At 40.4% G+C, this 27809-nt stretch overlaps 1 protein-coding gene across 1 annotated transcript; it reads left to right on the top strand.

Annotated features, from left to right (window-relative positions):
- Window positions 1-546: 546 nt before the first annotated feature.
- On the top strand, window positions 547-26243 carry LOC127941713 (pecanex-like protein 3). Its single transcript, XM_052537066.1, has 33 exons — window positions 547-2468; window positions 4232-4440; window positions 4641-4746; window positions 4846-4885; window positions 4992-5087; window positions 6057-7769; window positions 8526-8825; window positions 8937-8994; window positions 9070-9217; window positions 9291-9602; window positions 9767-9799; window positions 9878-10049; window positions 10139-10249; window positions 10426-10517; window positions 10600-10709; window positions 10803-10908; window positions 10996-11088; window positions 11301-11451; window positions 11532-11676; window positions 11848-12025; window positions 12518-12626; window positions 12792-12921; window positions 13041-13099; window positions 13186-13401; window positions 14208-14461; window positions 14546-14776; window positions 15453-15556; window positions 18181-18328; window positions 18556-18786; window positions 18876-19150; window positions 19238-19404; window positions 19503-19891; window positions 23329-26243. Exons 1-33 carry the CDS (start codon window positions 2316-2318, stop codon window positions 23488-23490), a joined length of 6801 nt encoding a protein of 2266 aa, XP_052393026.1. The 5' UTR covers window positions 547-2315; the 3' UTR covers window positions 23491-26243.
- Window positions 26244-27809: the final 1566 nt, after the last annotated feature.

Here is a 27809-nt window from a genome sequence, read left to right as displayed (position 1 = left end):
TAATTAATAAGTATCACATTTGTATGTTCACTGTTCTCTGATAATTGGTTAATGGTCACGACATGTACCATATGTAAACAAGTATATATATATATATATATATATATATATATATATATATATATATAGTAAGTGTTTTATTTGAATTGCTATTTTTGAATATTTTAATTTGACATGTTGTATGATGTAATTAATTATTAGCTTTTCATTAAACTCCCAAACCTCCTAACTGTAACTTATATATATATATATAATACCAGCAAAAATAACACAAAATTTACTCAATTTATTGTAAGATAATTATTATTCTAAACTGAAGTGCATCAATGAACGTAGGACTGAAAGATTGGCTACTTGACCAATGTCAACGAGAAAGTTCAAAGTGAAGACGCTCTGGACTGTTATGTGGATTGATGAATCAAATCAGTGATGTGCAATGGATGATAGACACCTGCTGCAGCCAATCGCATTGAAGCATCCGCTCTGTTCCTGGATGTAGGTGTTAACCACAGTAGCCAATCGCGTTGCGGTATGAGTTCTCTTCCTGTAGGTGGGTGTTCGCTACCTGTGTGAATGAAGCGATTCGACACTGGAACTTAGCGAGCTCACATTCTGGGCTTTTTTTGGCTTGAGTTTTTACACAGCGGCCCTGGACTTAACTGTGGAAACCGCGTAGAGACATTTTGCGTTCTGTGTTAGTTTTTGTATTTTATTTTCGACATAAGGAGGTAGCACTCAGTGCTGCCGTTAGCCTATGCTAACTCGCATTCAGTTTCGCTGTCCAGCGGTTTTCCTGCGCTCGTTTCTGGGGGAATTAACGCAGACCCTGTCGAGTCAAACCATGGAGTGTTTACGGAGTTGAAGAGTGCACTAACATCAGAAAATTTCGCTACAAAACACTTATGCCAAAGTCAGAGGTGTCTCACTATTGCATGTAGCATGTTAGCGGTTTGGCTAATGAGTGTCAGGTGATATTGAACTCTAAGAGATATCCTTCGAATTCAGTCGAGAAACTGAGAAAATAGATTAAATATAATATTTACGTTCCGTCTGATTGGTTTTAATGTATTACAGGTCGATTCAGGCTATAATTTAGTCGTTCAGCGTTAGCACTGTTGCTGTCGAAACACACGGTTTGTTTACAGTTCTAAAAATATTCATGCCCCAGTAACGTTTCCATTGAAGTGCTGTTGAACCATTTGCTGGACACGTATCTCTCTGCTGTCATTTGTTAAGGCTCAATATAATGTCAGAGCTGCTTCAGGCAAGATATCATAACAATGCTAACATTAGCTCTATGTTAGCATGTTAAATTGTATGGTTTAAAGCCAAATCCACTGAGGCATTTTTCAGCGTTCTTTTATTTAAATGAGTATTGCTTACAGAGGATGCTTAGTGTTTTCCCTCCTTCAGCTGTAGAGATTAGCTACTGCCATACAGGGAAAGTTGAGATAATATTATGACTTTTTAGGCCTAGAGATGGCTGTAGGTTAAAAGAAATCAGCATTCAGTTAAGATATAAGACTCTAAATGGTGTTATACTTGCATATCTCTTGTTGGAGAAAGGGAAAGTTTACAGATATGGTCAGAAAAACTAGAAATTGAATTCTCAGGACTCTGAAGCTCTATACCATATTTTCAGTAGTTACAAAAGCAAAGAAAGCCAATGAAGATATTAAAATTCACTGCCTGTCTTTTCTCTGCTTTGCCTATAATAGTGTGAAGATTGCAGGTGTTCAGTGATCTTATACATATCCATTATCATCTCTAAATTTAGATAAATATATAATAGTACCCTAAAGAAACCTGAATCCTTATTTGAATTTTCTAGAAAACCCATATTAGGCAACTTTATATAAATCAGACAGCCATCTCATGCCTTAGTAACATGCAACAGACAGGTTAAAATGAGCATGTTCAAAATAGCTTATTGTTCTTATGCCATCAGAACAGCTCATTTATTTATGGAATTGTGGTTGTTTAAAGTGCTGGAAAGTCGTAAAGAAACCAAACCAAGCAGTTTTGACGAATCCTCAGGGTGAATGTTTTCATGTAGCCCTTGGGTCACAGCTGTGCCAAAAACTCTTGATGTACTTCACTACAAACAGGGGTCTGCCAGAGGAGCATGCAAGCAAACTGTTGATGCTAAAAGAACACCGGTCTGAAGTTGTTTTGGAACGTCTCGCTTTCTGCTAATTTGTTTCATTTCCAGTCTGAGAAAGTCCATCCTGAGGTTCCCAATGGAAGTACCGCACTAGAAACTTTGACCAGGGAAACTACAAGATCTCTGGGTTGTCTCACCCAGAAGTGCTAAGATGGGCTCTCAGGCTCTTCAGATATTGCGGCAGGGAGTGTGGGCTTCTCTGACCGGAGGATGGTATGTGGACCCTCATCAGAGTACCTTCTCAAACTGCTTTCATCTCTACCTCTGGATATTCCTCTTGGCCTTCCCATTTCTTCTGTACATGGTGAGTTTTGTAGTTATTCCCCAGGTAAAGAACATCGCCAGACCATGTTTCTGGAAAATGTGTGTGTAATACTGATGGAACGTCACTAATGTTGAGAAACTTTCCTTACCTGCTGGTCTTAATGTTTACTTTAGAAAGATGTTGAGACTGAGACTTTGTCAAGACGCATGACAGCTGCACATGTCAGCAGAATTGATGAAGCTATTTTAGTGATATTTTCTATGAAATGTCTTTTCTAAGTAGTTACAGTGACCAAAGCAACGTAAAACTTTAAAAGTATGTATACTTTAAAAAAATGTATACACTACTATCCAAAAAAATTGTCAACATGTTTATTTATTTTTAAGATATTAATGCTTTTGTTCATCAAGGATGCATTAAATTGACTGAAAGTGACAGTAAATACATTTATAATGTTTTATACCTTACTTTTAGTAAGTCAGAAAATCTGAAAAACTGTTGTCTGAAATTGAGGAATATTAAATGTTTCTTGTGCAACAAATCAGTATATTAGAATGATTTCGTAATGACCATGAAGTGCTTTCAGACGGGAGTAATGACTGATGAAAATTCACTTTTGACATAACAGGAATACATTGAATTTTAAAATGTATTCATATAGAAAAGTTATTTTAAATTGTACTAATTTCTCAGTGTTATGGATTTTACTGTATTTCTTAACAAATAAATGCAGCTTTGGGGAGCATTAGAGACTTATTTCAAAAACTTTACTGACCCCAAACTTTTAGTTGTGTGAGTGTGTATATATATATATATATATATATGTGTGTATATATATATTATACTGTAAAATAACATACAACCTAAATGGATGCTCCCTCTAGCAGCTTAATTGGATTTGCATAGCCATATATGTTTGGTAAGATGCATTTACGTGACAGAGGCATAGATAGCCAGCTAACTAGCTAACTGTAGAAACTAACGGTAATGAAAGTGACTTGTGATTGAGCAGGCGAACCACTGATTAGAGGAGGGGCCATGCTCAGTGGCTCCAGACAGCACACGCCCAAAAAATCCTGAAGTCAAAAATGGTGAAAAACTGTTCAACGGTCTAACTCCACAATTTAATAGTACATAGTGTACAGTCTTTGTAATCTGTTTTCAGAAATACATTTATAATGTGCTTAGAAACAATTCTCTTAATTGCCTTTACGTCGACTTAAAATAAATGTCAGACTTCAGGAACACGTTCCTTTGTGTCCATTGTTTTGTAAGTGGCAACCAGTTCGTGATAATACAGCAAAGCATGTGGACAAACATGAAATGTTGTGACATCTCTCATAATACTTGTGCTTTCACTATCAGGTGAACCTCCATCTTGCCGCTGCTGTAACACTACTAAGTTGACTGTTAAACATTTTATTAAACTTGACAGCTTTTAGTCATCAGAGAAAGCATCAATTGTCAAAAAGAAAGCATAGGATTTTGATCAGTTGCATCTTGTCTGTCTTATTTACATTTAAATGTTTATTAATTAATGTATTAATAATGTGTTAATTACTCTTATATACTATGAAAATAGACTTGTATGCTGACGTAGCATAAACAACTCAAATGAATACATTTACCATGAGGTAAAGTTGTATTTAGCATACTGTTAGAGACTTGCACAAGAACATTATGAAATCAGACTCATTGCACAAGTCCATTGTGGTCTACATAAGAAGCAATGTCTAAAATGAAATTGAGGTTGTAATATCTGCAACCACATTTATGTGATTCTCCCACTTTCATTCTTTTAGGCCCTTCCTGCCAGTTTAGTGGTGGCTGGTGTGTACTGCGCTGTGATAGCGGCCTTCTTTATGGCCATAAAAGCAGTGAACTTTCGACTGCATGCCATGTTTGACCTGGGCGAGATTGTGGAGAAGAGGCAGGCCTCGTTCACCACAGACCCCAATAGAGTGGAAGAAGGAGAGGAAGGCTCTGGTGCTCATGATGGAAGCCAACGCAGGTAGCGTTTACCTTACTATAATTTGTTGTCAAACCACATTGACACTTTTATGTCTCTCAAGTAGGCAGAGCATTAAAGCATCATGCTACTGAGTCAGACATTCTTTAGGGATTTGTTGTTGGTGAACAGCTGTTGGTGGCGTCAAGCAGTCGCTCCGCTCTTGTCAGTTTTAGCTCATGTTGATATGCCTGTGCCCACAGGGACAGTGGTGTGGGTGTAGAAATGACAGTGTTCCGAAAGGTGAACTCCACCCCTCCTGTACGCTGCAGTTCCCAGCACTCGCTGTTTGGATTGAACCAGGTGTCGGTGAGGATATTATTAATGCCAAACATTGCATGTCCATAAGCATTATTGTTCTTCACTCGTACAAATTTCTTTTGACTCACTTACATTTTTTTTGTCCAGGAATTTTTACCACAGCTTGAAGACCCTGGAGGCTCCAAGGGTACATTGTGTTGTTACTGTTGCTTTTTTGAATGAACTAAACCAATTAGTTTAACATGAACTGGGTTGTTTACGTTTCAATTCTTATCTGTTTTTTTAAATTCCAGATATTAAAGAGCTCATGCAGGAGCAAGGCAGTAGTAATGTGATCGTGACCTCTGCACATAGAGATGTCCTTCGACACAACTCTCAGGACAACACTAGTAAGAACAGCCCCTTTACAGATGCACTACATTAGAGCTGAATAAGACTGTTCCTTAGACTTCTAATTCAGAGTGCGAAGATGGCCACCCACTTTTTCAGCAAATTCAGCAATTACAAAAATATTTTAAAGTTGGTATGAAATGAACATTAACCTTATATATTTTGTAAATGCATGTTATGTATCTTATTGTGAATGCTTTGTCTATGTATGTTTTATTATACTTTTTACGTTTAATCAAAATGTTGTTATCTTCCGGTGAAAAAAAGACAAAACTCTGGTGTTGTACAGAAGACTTCTCCAATAATTAGTTTTAAACCCTGCCCCTGCACATTAGACCACAAGCTTGGTTTAATTTAATTGTTCTAATTAATAAAATATTATAAATTAGTTAACTGAATAAATTATTAGCTTAAAAATCAATGAATTGGTGAAATATCATAATTTGTCAATTTAGCTGCAAGTACCTCTAAACATCTCTATTGTCAAATCTTTTACTATATTTGATATATATCTGTTTTCATTTGCATTTAAATGATAAAAAAAAAACTCTAGACTAAGTGATCACTTACTGCTTTTTATGAAATGAGCACATGTATATGTTACTCAAGTAGTGTAAAACAAGTACAGAAAGCGCATTGTCAACTTTTTAGTGCATGCAATTCACTATTTACACTTAGTTTTTAGCTAAGAACCCAAGCCTGTCTGTCTTTCTGCGGCACTTCTGCAATGAGGAGCGTACATTTGCATGTGCATGGTTGCCAGATTGCTTTAAGCAAAACATCAGGAGAAAATGCATATATATAACAGCGAAGCTCTGATTCAGGGATTTGAAATCATGTTATCTGGCAACCACACTCATGAGAGTTTGTGTAATAGAGTCATGTAGAGCAGAAATTAGTAATATTATCACTAATATTTGATATATTGCCCAGCCCTAGTAGTAACTGCATGTTTTTTGTCCTTCCAGGTGTGGCACCATCCTGCATGGCTGGGGATTACAGAGGGCTAATTGGTGTGGGTGATGTATTGTCAGGAGGGTTTAGTAACCTGCACCCAACAAACTGTCCTTTCATCCCGCCATCCCCATCCAGCCAAGAAGATGGAGATGAAAAGGACCATGTGGATAATGGGGGTGTGGAGCAGCTGTCTCAGAGGAGCCCCGATGGGGAGGGTCTCAGAGGCTACTCCCGCCTTGGACCTTCAGCTGAGTCTGAGAGTCTGGGAGATGCTCCTCTCAGCCCTCTCATCAAGAGTAGCTTGAGTGAGGAGCTAAGCGAGAACTTGCTGGGCTTGGGCCTTGACCCAGTGACTTTTGCCCCTGGTGCTGAGCACCCAGGCAGCCGCACCGGGATGGCCCTGGCTGCAGGCTCCACTGACAGCTGCTTCAGTGGAGGTGGAGCTGCCACAGACCGAGAGACTCTTAGTACGGTCAGTAGCTACCGCAGTGAGAAAACTGACTCAACACAGCTTGAGAGCCCTTCAGTGGGCCAGACGCATAAACCTGGGTCTAATGCTCCTTCCACAGCATTGCATCAAGGTAAAGGCCCCTATCAGCAGCCTGGAGATGTGATCCAGGGCGGTAGTGACACGGATGACCTATCAGACAGCGTGCTGTTACGCTCACCCTCCAAAGAGCTCTCCTCTGGGCAGGGCCTGGACAGAACTCTGGTGGAGGGGGAGGACCTTCCCCCTTTGCTTGCACAGCCCTCCTTGCAGGACTCATCACTGTCTAGCAGCGGGCCTTCGGAGACCTGCGATCTTGATGGTGGCATCCCCATACCCCCTCTTCCTCCTCCACGCCAGGCCAGCTCTGTACCGTCAGGGTTGGCACTGGGCTTGGTCTGCTCAGAGCCAGCTCTGCCGGTCTCTGCCCCTTCCTACCTCCTAGCAGAGCCACCATCTCTGCAAGCGCAGCAGCAAGTGGTGCGACCTAAAGATCTTAAGCTGCTGCGTGCGGGCGGCAGTGTGGGTCACCGACCCGGTCGCAGGAAAGCTCCCCGTAAACGACGCACTGCTGGCAGTAGCAGTTTCGACTGTGGCTCCTACCGCCGGCACCAAAGCCGTGGCCAACACAGAGACTACATCCCTGTACGCAGCCGGCTAGGTGCCAAAGCCTACAGTGAGAGCTTGTTTGAGGACTCCAGTGATGAAGATGATGGCAGTGACATGAGTGCAGGTTCTAGTCTAGGATCCCAACGCCGCTTCAGCTCTGATGATGAAGACGATGATGAAGATGATGATTCTAGCTCCTCTACCTCCTGCTACTCCCCTGATCTAACGAATACCGGCATCACTTCCCAACCCGTCCCCCCTCAACTACCTAGCCCTGGAGAGGGGGAGGACCCTGACACAGTGGGACCCTCCCATTCTCGCAGCGCTCAGCGCTCAGCCAGCACAGCTAGTGCCAAGACTCATGCCAGAGTGCTAAGCATGGATGGTGCCGGTGGAGGCTCCAACAACACAGAGACTCTTGCGTCTACTGTGCTACCTTTACCTCTTTCTTCTGCTCCTGCCCCACGTCCACTCACTATCTCTAAATCAGATCTGGAGGCTCGGACACTGCACTCAGAGGGCTTCTCAAGGGCCCACCATAGGCTAGACTCTCTTGGAGGCTCCTGGGCTGGGAACCAGACAGGCTGGAGGGCAGGAGAGCTGCTAGAAGAGGGGGCAGTAGGAGGAGGTGAAGAGCGAACAAATTAATTCTTAAAGAGAGAGTTCATCCAAAAATGAAAACTTGATGTTTATCTGCTTACCCCCGAGATGTAGGTGACTTTGTTTCTTCAGTAGAACACAAACCAAGATTGACTCAAACCGTTGCAGTCTATCAGTCTTATAATGTAAGTGGACTGGAATCACAGCTAAAATATAAAACGAAACAAATGACAACAAAAATACACAAAACCAAATTAAACCCTGTGGCTCGCGACATACCGGTTTGTGTCTTTACACATCAATGTATCGTAATGAGCTGCAGTGTTGAATTTTTTTTTTTTAATCGTATGTTTTAGCCTTGATTTGACGGTTTGAGTTAAAAATCTTGGTTTGTGTTCTACTGAAGAAACAAAGTCACCTACATCTTGGATGCCCTGGGGATAAGCAGATAAACATCACATTTTCATTTTTGGTTGAACTATTCCTATAATAATTTGAATTTAGAGCCTGGATTAATTTTTGTGATTTGTGTTTGTGTTCTTTTTCCATATTTCAAACTTTTTTAATTGGTTTAATTCACACAAAAAATTCTCCCCATTCTATGTGAGGTCCTCATGAAACCACATCTGTAAATTTATTTTTTTGTTTGTTGTTATTTATTTTAATATGATTGTTTTCCTTTGTTATTGTTTAATAATTATTTGAATTGACTCGTTTCTGCTGTAGTGAATTTTAATATTTTTTTCTTATTAAAACGTTTGCCTCTTGCTTTTTGCCCATGCAGCCCCAGAGGAGGGTAGTAAGCGTGACTCTGTGAGCAGTGTAAAAAGGACGCAGGCCATTCGCAGGCGGCATAATGCTGGTAGTAACCCCACCCCGCCCCCTTCTGCCATGGGCTCTCCTCCAAGTCTTCAAGACCTTCAGAGAGTCCGGACTTCCTCTCATTCTCGCACGCGAACACTCCCCTCTGCTTTACACTTCGCTGCCTCCTCCTTGCTGCTGCTGCCCCGAAGCGGTGTTCATGAGGCATCCACCTTTGATGACACCACAGAGGGAGCTGTGCACTACTTTTATGATGAGAGTGGTAAATAATCATTTGTGCTTCAGTGACACTAATTTAATTCTGGCTTAGGTGTGGTTGTTGTATTTTTTTGTCTGTGTGTTTTTTATTTTCATTAAAGTGATCTCATTTCAGGAGTGAAGAGGTCTTATACTTTTGGACCTGCTGGCGGAGGATATGAGGACCCAGTCCAGTAAGTCTTAAAACTTTTACCACTGGGGTGATATTCACCAGTCTCCCAGTGTTTGACCCCTTTTTCTTGGCTTAGGGAGCGAGAGCGAGAGCGACAGTCACAGTCCTCTAGCTTTACCTCCACTGATGTGCAGGAGGTGGCGCCAGTGCTGTCTATGCTGCAGCCAAGGCCGGTGGTCCTCCAGGGCATGCAGGTCCGCAGGGTGCCTCTGGATATGCCAGAGGTGAGGCTTAACTCTTTAAAATCATCAATGCACATGCTCCATTACAATCCTGTTTTGACTATTTTCTCTGTAGTTTGACCTAGACCATGAGTCCCCTCACGAATCCCAAGAGAACACACTGATGATCGAGGAAAAGGCCAAGCCTAAACATTATTATCGTTTCTGGGTGCTGCCGGGGAAATGGCTAAGAGTTCGTTATGACCGGCTTGCTTTGCTAGCCTTACTGGACAGGAACCGACGCATAATGGAGAATGTGTTTGCGGTGGTGTTGGCCAGCTTAGTGGCATTCCTAGGCTTCCTGTTGCTATTCCAGGGCTTCTTTAGGGACATCTGGGTCTTCCAGTTCTGCCTAGTCATTGCCAGCTGTCAGTACTCCTTGTTAAAGGTTAGTGTGAGCATTTTTAAAATGGTCTATTTGTGTTTGTTTTAGCATTTGTGATCTGTGTTTTCAGGTGTTGTTCTTTTGATGTTGTAAGGTATTCACATGTCCCGATAGTGGTGTTATGTTTGTATTGATGTTAATCAGTCTTTTTTTCTTGTCCATTTCAGAGTGTGCAGCCTGATGCGGCATCTCCGATGCATGTGAGTATATGACTGTTTGTCTGTCTTTACTTGGATCTGCCTAGCTGAAATCAAACTCATTTGTGGTCTTCATTGCAGGGCCATAACTGGATCATCGTGTACAGCCGACCAGTGTATTTCTGCTTGTGCTGTGTGCTGATCTTGATATTTGACCTGGTTGGCCACTCAGACAGTATGCTGCCTTTCACCCTCTATGGGGTCACCTTCTTCTCCGCCCAATTTCTGCTCTGCGCTAGAGACATGCTCATAGGTCCGCTCACTCACTCGAGGCCAGTGCTGTTTCTTAACTGAGGTGTGCATAATATAACAATGCAATAATTCATACGTTTTCCTTTACAGTGTTCACCCTCTGTTTTCCCGTCATCTTCCTGTTTGGGCTTCTACCTCAGGTCAACACGTTCCTCATGTGTTTGTTGGAACAGGTGGACATGCACATATTTGGTGGAACTGGTGAGACATGCGTTATACATCACTAATGTTACTAGTAACACTTTACAAAAGCTATAGTTATGATGGTACAGCATGATGCTTGCTACCCCAGAGTCATGGATTTGATTCCTTGGGAGCTGGCAAACAACTGTACATCCTTGCGCTACAAATGTGATGTCTTGTCATTTGTGTTTCAGCAACCACAAGCCCCCTGTCTTCAGTCTATAGTCTGTTGCGCAGTATATTGGTGGCGGCTCTGGTCTATGGATTTTGCCTTGGTGCCATCAATGTAAGTGGGAATCTGTTTGTCTCTTTCACAGTAGAATTGTGTTTATTGGTGCTTCCTTTACTCATTTTATGTGTTTGTGTAGGCTCCGTGGGGAGAGGCACATGTCCCGGTGCTCTTCTCTGTGTTCTGTGGCCTCCTCCTGGCCTTGTCCTATCATCTGAGCAGGCAAAGCAGTGACCCGACCATCCTCTGGTCAGCGTCACCACACATTCATGATTTTCCGGTCATCTTACTACACCCAGCAGCTAATGTTGGTGTTTTTTTTTTATACTGTTCTGTGAGCAGGTCTCTGATCCGCTCCAAGTTCTTCCCAGAGCTGGAGAGCCGAACACCGGAAGAGCCCCCAATAGAGATTAAAGACCCTCTACCAGAGAAATTGCGCAATTCTGTGGTAAAAGAATTCTCCATTTGCATTTATATATCAGTAAATAGGTGTTCCAGTGGTTTTTAAATGGCTCCCTTCTCTCGGACTCTGCAGAAAGAGACTCTTCACTCAGATCTGGTCATGTGCCCTCTTATGGCCATTATCACCTTCGCCATTAGTGCCAGCACAGTCTTTATTGCTCTGCAGGTCAGTAGGCTGCCAAGAATGTGACTTTGATTGTAAATAGTCTCATTGATATAACTAGTCCTCATCCAAGGACTGAACATAATTTCTTGTCTTTTAAAGGTGAACAGTCAAATACATTGTTGCTAGTCTAATTTCCCCAAAAAAGTTTTGTTTTTTTTTGTTTGTTTTTTGTAAATTGTGGTGGTTTTAATGTTTCCTGCACCACTTTTCAGCCTGCTCTCAGTTTCGTCCTGTACATCTTGGCTGGGGTGGTGGGGTTCTCCACACACTACCTCCTGCCTCAGCTCCGCAAACAGCTGCCCTGGTTCTGCTTGGCCCACCCTGTGCTGCGCTCCAGAGAATACAGCCAGTTTGAGGTCCGAGGTAAGTGGTCAAAACTACACTGACAAATGAATGTCTGAAAGTCTGAACAAGTGTGATGGAATGATCTCTCTCTGTCTCAGATGCGGCTCAGCTCATGTGGTTTGAGAAGCTGTATGCATGGCTGCAGTGTGTGGAGAAGTATTTCATCTACCCAGCTGTAGTTCTCAACTCCCTCACCACTGAAGCTCACACTGTCAGCCAAAACCATGACAAACCTGGAGCCTAGTAAGAACATGAACTTCCAGAATCCTCAAGATTCCTAGTGTAGACTAGAGTAAAGCACAACACTAGCTGATGTTACTCGTTGTTTTTAGAAGATATTGAATTAAGGGTTTTCCATGTGATCTCAGATTTCAGACAGTCATCAGTGACATCTTTTTTTATTTGTTTCTTTAGTGGCCGCGCTCTATTCATCTCAGTGGCTGGAATGAAGCTGCTTCGTACGTCCTTCTGTGTCCCGTCTCAGCAGTATGTCACTCTGTGCTTCACCGCCCTCTTCTTCCAATTCGACTACCCACGTTTTTCACAGACCTTCCTCCTCGACTACTACTGCATGTCCATCCTCTTCAGCAAGGTCTGTCCACATCTGAATCCCTTGAAGCCTTTAGGAGGCCCAATTTTCAGCACTTGTGACATGGCCATTTCCACCATTCTGAAGACCTCTGTATATATACACTACCATTTAAAAGTGCATGTTTGGTCCAATATTTACATTTTCTTGAAATTTGCACAGTGACTGCATTTGCAGTATTTGATCAAAATTAAAGGGAAAGTGATCATTTACCCATGTTTTGTTTTAATGCCGTATGCCTTTCATTTATTATATGCAAATCATGTTCAAGGCTTTCACCATTATTGAACACTTTTTATCTTCACTTAATTCTAAATGGTTCAAAATATTCAAATGTTTAGGATATGGATACATAATCTATATCTGCTATTAATGTGGCATTTTTAAAGGTTTGAATTGAATGTATTTTGTAACTTACACTCTTACTGGAGTGTGGGTTTGTCAAGCAAAAAGATGAAGACTGATGTTGCTGTCATCTCTCCTGTATGTGAGCAGCTGTGGGATCTGCTGTATAAGCTGCGTTTTGTGCTGACCTACATTGCACCTTGGCAGATCACATGGGGTTCTGCTTTCCACGCCTTCGCTCAGCCATTCGCCGTTCCCCGTATCCTTTTCCAACGTTACTCATACACAGTCCTGAATGATGATCTTATAACTTTACCTGTTCTTCTTAATTTGTGCCCCCCCCCCCCCCCCCACATTCAGCATGTTTAAAGGGTTTTGCCCTTGTTGTTTTTCACAAATGCTCCTTAACTCGTTTTGCTCTCAGACTCAGCCATGTTGTTTGTGCAAGCTGTGTTTTCAGCTCTTTTTTCCACTCCTCTCAACCCTGTGTTGGGCAGTGCTGTTTTTGTTACTTCATACACCCGGCCTGTGAAGTTCTGGGAGCGAGATTACAAGTAAGCCTTCAAAAATCTCGAGCAGATGTCAGCTGCCTTGTTTTTTTTTGCTAATTCAGTCTTAGCTGAAAATGTTTGGAGATGTGACTTGAACCTTTAAATACCATTTTATCCTTCAGCACCAAACGAGTGGATCACTCCAACACACGTCTGGCCACACAGCTGGACCGCAACCCTGGTACGTGATATTGTATTGGAGTAATCTATTGTAATGTCATGTAATGAGAATGATCTAATTCTCCCCTTTATTTAATGCTTGGATAGGTGCTGATGATAACAACTTGAACTCTATCTTCTACGAGCATCTGACACGTTCTCTGCAGCACTCGCTGTGTGGGGACCTTCTGCTGGGCCGCTGGGGGAACTACAGCACCGGAGACTGCTTCATCCTGGCATCCGACTACCTCAATGCTCTCGTACACATCATTGAGATCGGCAACGGCCTCGTCACTTTCCAGCTCAGAGGCTTGGAGTTCAGAGGTAAGCCAACAGGAGAGGGAATGGAACAAATTGCACCACTAAACACTAGAACACACTACATGACTTTTAAAGCAGATTTTAACACACAAGCCCCCGGCTTCACAGACGGGGCTTAAGCCTAGTCCCAGACTCAAATGCATGTCTGGGCTGTTTAACCTGAAAGAAAATTGCACTGATATATCTTAAAATATGTCAGTACCATTTTTTTTGTCTCAAGATGCACACGAGTAGTGTTATTTTTCTAAGGCACGTTTATAAAAGACACTTAATGTCCTAATTGAAATATGGACTAATCATGTTTTAACCTAAGCCCTGTCTGTGAAACCAGGACTAGGTGTCATAAACTTGCCAACTTTGTAAATGATTAGAGTGAAAAACACTAAATGACTGAGGGTCACACACTACCTGACCTTTAAGTTATTCTGAACACAACTAACTTGCACAGAAATGTGCTTTGTTGCTAGGAGGCACATGACAAATGATTAATAATGTGTTTGATATCTTCCAAAAGTCAAGTAGCATATTCCAGCATTGAGACGTCTAAAAGCATGATTTACACTGAATCGAAAATATTATATTGCAGTGACTAATCTTTTTTTATTTATTTTTTTTTATTCAAAGAATTCATTGTCATTTTTATTTGTGTGACAAGAAAACACTTGGTAAATAATAATTTGACAGATTTGAATAATATGAATAATTTTGGTGCATAAAATGCTTTAAGATACTTTATAGTTTCATGTTTAGCTGCAAATCATTGGGCTTGAACTCTTTTTTTTTTTTCTTGAATGACCGTGTGTTTTCAGGAACATATTGCCAGCAGAGGGAGGTGGAGGCGATCACTGAAGGGGTGGAGGAAGATGAAGGCTGTTGCTGCTGTGAGCCAGGTCATCTCCCCCACATGCTCTCCTTTAATGCGGCCTTTGGTCAGCGCTGGTTGGCTTGGGAGGTAGCCGCCACCAAATACGTCCTGGAGGGCTACAGCATTAGCGACAACAATGCAGCTTCCATGCTTCAAGTATTCGACCTGCGCAAAATTCTCATCACATATTATGTCAAGGTCAGCTCCTCTCAGACAAGCGACTCAAATAAAACCTCCACTGCCTTGAGATGCATAGCAATGATCCAAGTTTCTTCTCCACAGAGTATCATCTACTATGTGACCCGCTCTCCCAAACTGGAGGAGTGGTTGGCCAATGAGACAGTGCAGGAAGTGTTGCGGCCTTGCCTCAGCCCTTCCTACGTGGATAGTGACCCCACCTTCAATCTGAACATAGATGAAGACTACGACCATCGTGCTTCTGGCATCACTCCAGCTTCCTTCTGTCTGGTGTACCTGGAGTGGATTAAATACTGCAACAGCCGCAGACAAACGGTATTTTAAAGATGGCCTTGTCTCACTTTTTTTTTGCTTTGCTGTTGAATGTTCCTGACTTGTGATTTGGGTACAAGGAAATCAAAAATGTTCCTCACTGTGTATCTTGGAATTGGTCTGTTTATTATTATTATTCTTCTACAAAGGGAATCGCATTTTTAAGGGCCTAACGGTACATTCACATGGGGCGTCAAAATTTACTTCTGATATGGGTTTGATACAACCTGTTTGCAATGGGAAATAATTTTTTTTTGCTGAAGTCAGATCTACCCCACACTTAACATGTTTGATAAGAGTCCTCGTCTAAAGAAAAATGTCTACATGCCAATATTCCATTATAATCATAGCGCCACCTGTTGGCAAGAGGATATGTCATGCTTTATAGTAACTCATACATACCCTGCTCAATCTGCACCAAACTTCATATTTGATAAACTTCCTGGCCTGAAGAAGTCTGCATACCAATATTCAGTTATAGTCATAGAGCCACCAACTGGCAGCTGGAAGTTTAGCATATATAACTGACTTTGACACATTCCTCCTATATTTAGCACTTTAAATGCATATTGCCCAGAATTCACTGTTTTCCTAAGGCCACTGGGTGGAGGTGGCTCCAGGTGCGAGGGCCCTTTCAACGTTGCTTGCAGCTTTAATTTAGTTTTGTCTTCTTTAACAGCCAGTTGAGAGTGAGAAGGATTCCCCTCTGGTTACACTGTGTTTTGGGTTGTGTATTCTGGGCCGTCGAGCTCTGGGCACTGCCTCACACAGCATGTCAGCCAGGTAAGGGTTTAAACCATTTACAGCATTATGCACAATTCACACATGCAACAATTTTACAGATAGTGTACTGCTGCATGCCCAAATTTTATGCGTGTATATAAACTATGTACATGATGTGTATGTACAGGACTCAATGCTAAGGATCTTTTCTACTGGCCCAGTTGGGCCAGTGGTTCAAATTTTTACTTGCCTTGCCAAAATTTTCCCTAGCCCTGCCACAAAAAAAAAAAATAAAAAATTGTTGCTGTTATCATTGTTTGTGACCTATGTTATCTTCTATTAAAATAAGCTTATGTGACCCCAAAATTTTAAATACAAATTAAAGGTTACAAATCTCAATTTCAATTCCACAGCAAAAATGCAATATAAACAAATATAATGTTCAAACATTATTAAAGACAAGCAAACAATCAGTAAATAAAAAAAAATTACAATCAATTGCCACAATTAAATATATATAATAAAGATACAAATTTAAAGATATTTTTTTAGCTGTTCAGGTATAGAAATTGATTGAATTAGCCAGCCTTAAAAACATGGAAATGCAGCAGTGGCCCAATTGGGCCAGTGACACATCCACCAACTCTCCTGAGCATCTTTCAGGCTGGCCCCTGGCCATTGGGCAGTCCTTATTGTCGAGCCCTGATGTATCGTATTATCGTACCTTTTTTCTTTTTTTTCTTTTTTTACAAATTACACGTTCTGCTTTTTTTTTCTTTTTTTAAATGCTCCTTCAAGAGGATTTTTTTTTTTTTTACCAGGTTTACATTATGCCAAGATAAAGGATGCTTAATTTCTTAACTTAAAATTAATCTCGAGACAAAAAAAGAATAGGGAAAGAGGAAGGGTCTTATATCTTAAGGTAATCCCAAGTACCCAAACACATAACTGTACATTTAAATGCTGACAAATAAACACTTTTGTTACTGTTTAGGCAGTTAGGCTACTCTCTAAAATGACACTGTAATGGTATTCTTGATAATCAGTCTCTTACCTTCAAAGTCATGAACACATTTTTTAAATCTTATAAAAATAGCATTTATAATTTCTCAACGTTGTGCAGTAAAATGTAAATTATTAAAGGTTCACTTTCTAATTCATGAAGAGGACATGAAGAAATGTGCCAAAAATGTGTCTCAGACGAAAAATAAAGACTTAAGATGAAAATGAAATTACCTTTATAACCATGAGATGGCAGCTTAGGATCACTCATTGGCTAAGGTTGCCATTTTAACACCCTAGTTTTTTTCATATCTTTTGATTTTTTTTATAAAATAAATATTGTAACAAATTACTTTATCGCACTGAAGAGCAAGTGCTGGAATTCATCACTTGTGATTTAAAGAAATAAATAAGGCCAGACAACAGCCTATAATGTTTAATTATTTATATACTTAGTTAAATTAAATGGGTAATAACAAATGAATGATGCATTCAACATTTTTTAATGTTTAGATTTAGTTTAATAACTACATTTGTTTAAATATTATCCAACACAGACTTGCTTCTGTAGTTTTGTTAGTCTAAATCACTTAATGCACAGCTCTATTTTGACATTGGCTCGTCAGATGATTCATTCCGTTGCCACTGTCAATCATAGCAGTTGTCATGTAAATTTAACATTCATGTTTGTCATTCCTGAAACGGTATATGTTGACTTTTGGACATCTTAGATGAACAAAACTTTATTCCAAATTGTAAATGGATTATGTAAAGAAACCGAGCAAAGGGCGCTCCCCTTACGGCACTGTACAGTTGACTGGAAATGACTGAGCTGGCTTATCTAAAACCAGGAAGTAACCATGCATAAGTTCAGTTAGATTACGATTATCATGTCAACGATTCAATTAAATTAAATTCGATATCATGATGCATCATGATTATATGCAATTTATTTAGTGCATTTTTATTAAATTATATAAGCAGGATACTTTTTAAAATAAGTATTATTTATTTAATAATTATTTAATTAATAAGTATTAATTATTGTTAAGAATTAACAGTAAATCTAGCTTCAAAAATACAAGCAAATATATAGTAATAAAGTGGTTTGGAAAGACAATTACAAGTGATAAATAAAAAGCACTTTCAGTATTTGGGAGTGCTTTAAGTATTGAAAGTTTATAGATAATCGTAGTTATTCTGTATCATTAAAAGTAGATGTGAGTGCATTTAACCGCAGCCACGAGCTTCGGGACAAACAAACTCAATGAAGCCTGTCTCGTTTGTCTCTAGCGCACACATGTGCCATATGCAGGAAAAAGCCAAGCTTCAATTTTTAAAATAGATTGCATTTTTTTAATACTCACGTGACAAGCGCGTATACGAATGTCATCAAAAGCTATATCGATTAAGGTCTATTACTGCATCGATGCAGAGTTGTTCACATCTGAATTGCGATGCAACGATTCTGACACCCCTATACTCTACACTGCTTAAAAATTTAATCTTGAATCATCAGTGGCAAATTCTTTAAATATAAAAAATTTACTTACAGGCTGTCGAATCATATGACCCCTTTTACGCATTATTTTCTTGCATTGTTGTTGTTGTTGTTTTTTTTTTAATGAGAGGGAATTTGTTGTAGAAGTAAATGCACTGATTCTCTTTTTTTATATGGTCAGCTTGGAGCCTTTTCTCTACGGCCTTCATGCCCTGTTCAAGGGCGACTTTCGGATCACCTCTCCTAGAGACGAGTGGGTTTTTGCAGACATGGACCTGCTGAACAGGGTGGTGGCTCCAGGTGTACGGATGTCCCTCAAACTGCACCAGGTACAGCATATGGCATTCCTCCATCCCTACTGACATCACTCTTTAATTAGGTTTGTAGGGTAACACACTGATATTTTCATAGCTGGCACTAAAATAGACTTTTGATGTGCTATAGTAAACGTCATGCTGTATAAAGGAAAAGTAGTCTGGTGATGATGCAATTTTAGAATGGGTCTCTGGATTACTTGATTCTCATTAGCCAATTTTTCGTCTCGTTTACTCCATAGGATCACTTCACCTCTCCTGATGAGTATGAGGACCCAGTGGTGCTGTACGATGCTATCACTGCTAATGAAGAGAAGATGCTCATCTCTCATGAGGGCGATCCTGTGTGGCGCAGTGCTATTCTGGCTAACATGCCTTCTCTGCTTGCTCTCCGCCATGTTATGGATGACGGCAGTGACGAGTACAAGATCATCATGCTGAACAAACGCTTCCTTAGCTTCAGAGTCATCAAGGTGCTTTTCTGCACAAACCTGTTTACTGGCATGTACAGTATATCTTATTGTGACATTGCCATAACTAATCTCTCTGTTGCTTCTTTCAGGTAAACCGGGAGTGTGTGCGCGGGCTATGGGCTGGACAGCAGCAGGAGCTGGTCTTCCTGCGGAACCGGAACCCTGAACGCGGTAGCATCCAGAATGCCAAGCAAGCCCTAAGGAACATGATTAACTCATCCTGTGACCAGCCCATCGGATACCCCATCTACGTCTCCCCACTCACCACCTCCTACGCGGGGGTCCATGTCCAGTTACGTTCGGTCTGGGGAGGTCCCATAAGCCCCCACAACATTTACACCTGGTTCATCAGCAGCTGGGACAGGTCAGGTTTCACAAGCCTGCATTATGCACATTTTAGGTGTTCAGAGTTTTTTTTTTTTATTATTCACATGCTCTCTGTTCTTTTCAGGCTTCAGAAGGGATGTGGTGCTGGATGTAACAGTGGGGGGAATATTGATGATTCAGACTGTGGTGGCGGCTCTACCTCCATCAGTAACAACCCTGCAGCTCATCCTCCCCAGAACACAGTGTCCAGCATCACTCAGCCTCATCCCACTACTGTACAGCCCTTGATGGGTATGACACATGCTTGCAATGTATCATCATCCACGTCCAATCAATAAAGCAATGATGCGTGCAGGCTGTAAGTTTCACTTTTCTCTTCCTTTCTCAAGGGACTGACAACCCTGTTGGGCCTTCCTGGCCGCTGCATCCCCAGCCCCTAACACTTGCCCTGCTCAGCCAATCAGAGGGCAGGATGGATGCAGGGCTGGTTAGCTCCTTGCACCGAACCTCTTCCATCCATGGGCTTTTAGGGCAACACCTGTCCAGCTCCCAGCTGTCTTTCAGTACTTCAGTTGCCCTGCCCCTTGCAGACCGCTTCTGCCCCAGTAGCCTGCAGGACAACCCCAGTCACAGGGTATCTCAGAGGGGCCTGGGCCAGGGCAGCGGGCTGCCTTATGAGGCCCTGTACAGCAAATGGAGCCTTCCAGGGAGGAAAGGATTTAACGGACCTGCTGTAATGGAAGCGGATGGCTCAGCATCACAGAGCATACGCACACAGGTTAGGATGCATGCTTACATCAGTTTTTCTCCCCAGATCTAATGCATACAATATCCTAAATACAGATCTACTAAGATGGACATGTTTTAATTTCTAAATTAAACTTATTTTTTATGTGCCATAGACTTAAAAATGTCAGGGTGTCATAAAGAACAAATCTTAATCAATACTTGAACACTTTTTGTCAGCAGGGTCACATTAAATGAATCATAATTGACACTGAAGATGTATAATGTCACAAAAATACATTTTTTTTAAATAAATGCTGTTCTTGGACCTTTTATTTATCAAAGAATCCTAATTAAAGACAGTTTGTTTGTTTTTTTTAATGGAAAATCAGCATATCAGAATGATTTCTCAAGGATCTCGTGACACTGAAGACTGGAGTAATGGATGCAAAAAATTCAGCTTTGCTGTCACAGATGTAACTTAATTTGAAAATATTGAAATGGCAAACCATTATTTTAAGTTGGAATATTTTGTACAGTTTATACTGTCTTTTTAATGAAATTAATGCAGCTTTGGTGAGCACGAGAGACTTCATATAAACATTTAAAAATCTAAACAACCCCCAAAGCGGAATTGTAGTGTGTATGTATGTGACCCTGGACCACAAAACCAGTCTTAAGTGTCAGTTTTTTAAAAATTAGATTTATGCATCATCTGAAAGCTGAATAAATAAGCTTTCAAATTAGTGGTCGACAGATATATCACCAAGGCCGATATATCCGATATTGGCCAATGCCAATATTTTTTTCTGGTTGGCCGATGTGTGCAAGGTTGGACTTTTATTTTGACACATTTATTTCATTTAAACAAATCTTTGAATGACTAATGAATAATTTAACCAACCTTGCAAACTTAGTCGAATCTAGCTGTGAGATATTGTGAAGCGTGCATTTTTATCCAGCATGATCACGTGTTCTCTGTGTGACAGTCGGTCCGTGTTAATTGAATGCTTTAAACTTTAAATGTGATTTCAAATTATGCTGGGCTTTATGCATTCACCCACTGTCATCATTTTCACTGTGTGCTGTATGTAAAATGAGTGTTACCTTGGCTTTATTTGAAAAACTATTATTCCCAATGCACACAAACATCCCAGAATACTGAGTGCCCTGTTGGTTACAGTGGTTACTTCCTTTTTAATTATATTTTTATTGAATATTTATTTATTTGTGAAAAATACAAGTGTTTATTTTACGTACATATTTTTTAATCAATTTCAAATTATTTCAAATTTCTTAAATATGAATAAAACAGTTTTCGCATTTATTTAGAACCAAGAGAAAACATTACCGTCTACAGCCGCAAGATGTTTTTTCTTGGTTCATATCAAATTAGTTTTTATAAACAAGTCACACCTGACTATAAGTTGCAGGACCAGCCAAACTATGAAAAAAAGTGTGACTTATAGTCCGGAAAATATGGCTTTATATCGGCTATCGGCCCCCGTGCTTTCCAAGATATCGCCATTATCTGTCTAAAAACCAATATCGGTCGACCACTATTTCAAATTGATACCGTTTATTAGGATCAGACTATATTTTTGGCGAGATGCAACTATTTTAAAATCTGGAATCTGGGGGTGCCTTTGAAGATGTCAAAATGAATTCTTAGCAATGCGTGTTACTTATCAAAAATTAAGTTTTAAGTACAGTATTGTTCAAAATAATAGCAGTACAATGTGACTAACCAGAATAATCAAGGTTTTTCGTATATTTTTTTATTGCTACGTGGCAAACAAGTTACCAGTAGGTTCAGTAGATTCTCAGAAAACAAATGAGACCCAGCATTCATGATATGCACGCTCTTAAGGCTGTGCAATTGGGCAATAAGTTGAATTAGTTGAAAGGGGTGTGTTCAAAAAAATAGCAGTGTGGCATTCAATCACTGAGGTCATCAATTTTGTGAAGAAACAGGTGTGAATCAGGTGGCCCCTATTTAAGGATGAAGCCAACACTTGTTGAACATGCATTTGAAAGCTGAGGAAAATGGGTCGTTCAAGACATTGTTCAGAAGAACAGCGTACTTTGATTAAAAAGTTGATTAGAGAGGGGAAAACCTATAAAGAGGTGCAAAAAATGATAGGCTGTTCAGCTAAAATGATCTCCAATGCCTTAAAATGGAGAGCAAAACCAGAGAGACGTGGAAGAAAACGGAAGACAACCATCAAAATGGATAGAAGAATAACCAGAATGGCAAAGGCTCAGCCAATGATCACCTCCAGGATGATCAAAGACAGTCTGGAGTTACCTGTAAGTACTGTGACAGTTAGAAGACGTCTGTGTGAAGCTAATCTATTTTCAAGAATCCCCCGCAAAGTCCCTCTGTTAAAAAAAAGGCATGTGCAGAAGAGGTTACAATTTGCCAAAGAACACATCAACTGGCCTAAAGAGAAATGGAGGAACATTTTGTGGACTGATGAGAGTAAAATTGTTCTTTTTGGGTCCAAGGGCCACAGGCAGTTTGTGAGACGACCCCCAAACTCTGAATTCAAGCCACAGTACACGGTGAAGACAGTGAAGCATGGAGGTGCAAGCATCATGATATGGGCATGTTTCTCCTACTATGGTGTTGGGCCTATTTATCGCATACCAGGGATCATGGATCAGTTTGCATATGTTAAAATACTTGAAGAGGTCATGTTGCCCTATGCTGAAGAGGACATGCCCTTGAAATGGTTGTTTCAACAAGACAATGACCCAAAACACACTAGTAAACGGGCAAAGTCTTGGTTCCAAACCAACAAAATTAATGTTATGGAGTGGCCAGCCCAATCTCCAGACCTTAATCCAATTGAGAACTTGTGGGGTGATATCAAAAATGCTGTTTCTGAAGCAAAACCAAGAAATGTGAATGAATTGTGGAATGTTGTTAAAGAATCATGGAGTGGAATAACAGCTGAGAGGTGCCACAAGTTGGTTGACTCCATGCCACACAGATGTCAAGCAGTTTTAAAAAACTGTGGTCATACAACTAAATATTAGTTTAGTGATTCACAGGATTGCTAAATCCCAGAAAAAAAAAATGTTTGTACAAAATAGTTTTGAGTTTGTACAGTCAAAGGTAGACACTGCTATTTTTTTGAACACACCCCTTTCAACTAATTGCCCAATTGCACAGCCTTAAGAGCGTGCATATCATGAATGCTGGGTCTTGTTTGTTTTCTGACAATCTACTGAACCTACTGGTAACTTGTTTGCCACGTAGCAATAAAAAATATACTAAAAACCTTGATTATTCTGGTTAGTCACATTGTACTGCTATTATTTTGAACAAAACTGTAGTTTTAAGCTCAAAATATCTTATTCGAACATGATCTTAATATTCTAAAAAAGATTTGAAACAAGATAAATAGATCATGTATTTTTGGCTCTTTCAGGGTCACACATTGATATAAATAACGCATTTATTTATTTATTCTGTTTTCCTAGCCTTTGCAGCCGCCCCTCCCCGTCCTGCCCTCTGATGTCAGCCCAACACTGGATCCAATGGGAGCAGTCATACCCTCTGAGACCATGCCCCTTACATCATCAGACCCGCCCAGTGCCCGGGAGGAGTCTACAGAGCTGCCTTTACTTGAGCACCTCCGCTGAGCCTGCACAGCACGACTAGTACAGCTGGGATCAGCCTATGGTCATCCTTGCCATCCAGAGAGAGCGATCTAGGAGGAAGTCGAGCTCACCTTATCAACCTTTTTTATAATTAAAGCATCTTCAGTCAATACTCTGATTGCGTATTTTAGGATGTTTCTCGCAAGTATCCTTAATAAACAAATCACCAGATACAGAAGCACATTAGAAAAGTGCTGTTAAGTACTGAACTCTGGACTGAGCTCTCCAAAGCTTCTTTGGCTACTGGTCTCCAGGCCCATAAGCCTAAAAAAGTGGCCAGTCAGTGCAATCTTAAGGGATTTTTTTATAGAAGGAGGGTCAGGTCATTAAATCAAAGCAATCTGTGACCTGTACCACCAGCAGTAACAAAAAGGGAACTCTCCTGTCCTCTGTAGCAGCCTTAAACCTACTTAAAGCTTTTGTTTTTACCCCCACGCATCCAGTTCATTGCTAACATCCACAAATGCTGTGCATCAGCTGTATTGTGCAGGATTATATCCCTTTGATCAGAGCCCAGAGCTTGCCGCCACAAAAGCCACTGTCCTTTTAAGACCAAAGGACTCAAATATGATTTCCCCCTCACTTAGCCGTCATTTAGTAGCTCACACATTCCAGCAAAGTCATTCAATCACGTCGGCAGCCCATCAGACTTGCTTATACTCTTAAATGACAACCACGACCATTTTCCAGCGAGCTTCAGGGAAAAGACTTGAATACACAAACACACAGACTCACATGCGCACTTCCCTCAGCACCTGGTGCTCCCTTTATAGTTTACAGCTGGCTCAGGTGACGATGGTGGAGCCTGAGATCTGTAGAACATTTGGGACAGATTAGGCGTCATCAAACCGGTGGTCTGTCTTTTTTTTAATCATTTTTTTAGACTCTCTATTTTCTTTACACATCCCACATTAAATCAGACTACCTGCTAAATTCCTAAAGCGCTCCCTATGGAATGGGCTCTGATGGTGAAGTAGTGGGCCGGAGCACATGAGGGCTTCCTGGCCTCCTGTCAGACTTTTTCCTGCTGCTGCAAGTGCCTGCAGTTTGTCTCCCTCCACTGCAATACTACTGCTACTGCACCACCCCTTCTACTACTACTAATAGAACTAACCAAACTACTGCTTTGACTTCTAAACTCCAGCGTTTTAGTTGGAAGAACTTGGTGGGGGAAAAATAATTAAGATGCACCAATTCTCAAGACAAAGATTTATTTGATTTCTGACAGAGTGGCTGTTTTTTGTTGATTGTGCTGATACTAGCTGGACATGAGTGAACTGTAACATTCGCCCCATTCTTGAATCCATCTGATTGTGACTAGCTTATTCCCTTTTTTCTTGTAATACAACTGGAAAGTTAGATGTCAATATTCTGATGTTAAATACCTGCTGTTGGGCAACCGAAACTCAGACCGCCTGCTGTGGAAAAAGCAGGGCACTTACTGCCTCTACAACAACAAACATATCAAATGCTCACAGATTTGACACCACTGACATCAGCCTGGAATAGCTGTGACGTGTCGATGTAAAGGAGCTTGAAATATCCCATGAGCTGTTTAAAGTGGTTTTGAGATTCAGAAAGCCATTCAGCTCTTTTCCACCATGCAGTTTCCTAGCTTAAAATGATTGACGTGGCTGAGCTGTGCTCTGAAACAGGCTTTGTGTCGAACGATATGGTTTGAGAGCCAGCATGCAGGGGCCGCCATGGGAAAATGGTGCCTTCTGATTTGACAGACGGTGTTCAGGTGGAAGAGAAGGATTTTTGCTGGAATTTTTTTACACTGGTTCCTCAGAGTAAGGCAAAATAATGTGCTATTTTTCTGCTGAAAGGCCCCATTTAATTACTTTTACAAAGCTTATGCATTCAATTTGGGTGATTCTTGCTCGATCAACATCAAGTTTTGATGTGATTTGAGCCTCTAGCTTCATTTAGTGCCAGTAGAGGCAGTTCACACTAAATTGATCGTGCTCACATATTCATATTCTCATTTAAACCACCAGTTGTTAATAGTTTCACAGTGTCTCTCTGCCCATCACAGACCATATCACCGGTTGTTTGAACACTAAAAGTCTCTCTGCAGATCGTGCAGCCTATTCTGATCACAACCATGCATTCTCAAGTCTGTCATGTATTCTGCCAAGCAAACCTGGCTCGTTTACAGCCTCTTGCGATGGACTTCAGTAGATCTCGAGCGTTTGGTTCAAGGCTGATCGACCTCTTTCTCTCTTTCCATCAGGACCAGTTCTCTCATCTTTAGGGTGACATGTCCAAAGCAACAGGGAGTACTTCTCTTACGGGGAGAAAGCACAAGTTACTGGATAGTGTCAGTGATTTAAAAGGGATCTGATCAATCTCTGCCATATATGTACAGCATGTTTTGTATATAAATATATTTAAAATATATAAATATATATAAATCTATTTTATTATTATTGTATTTCTGGTTATTTTTCAATGGAGGACACTACATTGAGTCTTAGGGGAGTCACGCTTCGGTGTATCAGTGCTTGCGGAGGGCTCTGACTCTCTCTCGACAATAGAATCATGAAGTCTGGGGAATCAATCAGTTAATACTGCTTTTGCACAAACTATTGTAAAATAGTGCACCGTTTTTTGTTTTTTGTTACATGGGGGGATTGTTTTATTTAAAAACTGTTATTCAAAGTTATGTACAGTTTTCTGTGATTTTTCTTTTTCCCCTCCTATTTAAATTAAAGCTTTTTTGTGTCATTGTTTGCAATAGTCATTTTGTCATTTCCTTTAGTCTTTTCCCCACAGTATTGTCATGTCAAGATGTATTTAGAGGGGGGTAAATTCAATTCACAAACTACATAGGAATAAGAAGTCAAATAGATTTTGATCAGCACTACATGTGACTAATTTTACCTGTTATCTGATTCATTTAAAAAAACAGTAATTTAATGTTAACATATGACAAAATGGAAACATGCTAATGTTCCATATCATGTAATAAACTATTATTTTCAGGTAAACTAAAATTGCTTCTAGTTCCACATTTGCATTGTAGTTAAATTGGAGGTTTAATTCCAAAGCAAATGCAATAGTTACAATCAGACAAGGGTGTTACCGGATGAAATGAATATCCAATGTGACCCTCTACAAACCATATACATATCTACTGAAAGAACAAACTCAACTTGCATTAATTCATAGTTACTACTGAGTGTCTGTTGAGTGCAGAGATTACGTACAGCTTGTATAAAATACTTAAGAAACGATAAAAGACAAAGGGTGGCCAAGATGGCATCATCATAGGAGGGGACGTAAGTGTGGGCTGCTAAAGTGATGTGGTGAAACAACTTATTCATTACCACTTTTCTTATATAATTCCCACTGACTACTTATCTACAGCACATCTCTGTGAAATGTAATTTATATGGGTAAGAGTGTTGTGATGATAGTATCCTGTATCGAAGATAGAGATATCGACATAAGCAGATTTTCTGTCGATAATCAAGACGATGTTAGTTAGGCTTATTCTCCTATTAATGAATTCGATTATAATAATAACTTTTTATTTTTATTTATTAGGCGGCCTATTATAATTCGGATATCAAACTGCCCAGCTATTCACTTCAGCACCGCATTTCTCACACAAACACACACACAGCGCGCCTGCAAAAGAGGATTAGAGCTTGTCGCTGAAGAAGTTGTAAAGCTTTGACTCTGATAACTCGTTAAATCCATGAAATGAAAGAGATAGAAAACGAGGAGTTGGTGTCCAACACACTTAATGGCTAGCTACACGACAATGCGCTCTTCTCAAACATGAGAGATTAAAGGTCCCCTTCTTCGTGATCCCATTTTTTTTTAACTTTAGTTAGTGTGTAATGTTGTTGTTAGCGTATAAATAATGTCTGTAAAATTCCAAAGTTCAATGCCAAGAGAGATATTTTATTGAACAGAATTCGCCTACAAAAAACGACCCGTTTGGACTACATCCTTCTAGTTCCTGCAGTAATGACATCACTAAAACAGTTTTTGACTAACCTCCACCCACGTGAATTCACAAAAAGGGGGGCGTGGTCTTGTTGCGCTCCGACGGAGAAGAGGAAGAGCTGCGTTTGTGTTTGCCATGTCGTTGAAACGCTGTTATTTTCATCTCTGAGTCCAATCATCTTTGTTTGGGCTTCCCAGGGACGCTGTACTTTGAGATTAATGGTTACAATTGATGTTAAACTCGGTTCCCGAAAATTATAATCCACATGTAAAACTATATGCAGCACATTTTGCTGAGGACAGCTTGCTGAGGACAACTTCCTCAATCTCAATCAGTTTAA

Source organism: Carassius gibelio, chromosome A21, assembly GCF_023724105.1.
Source record: "Carassius gibelio isolate Cgi1373 ecotype wild population from Czech Republic chromosome A21, carGib1.2-hapl.c, whole genome shotgun sequence".
Classification (NCBI taxonomy): domain Eukaryota; kingdom Metazoa; phylum Chordata; class Actinopteri; order Cypriniformes; family Cyprinidae; genus Carassius; species Carassius gibelio.
The sequence above is the reverse complement of the archived record's forward strand: the minus strand, read 5'-3'. Positions and strand labels throughout refer to the sequence as shown.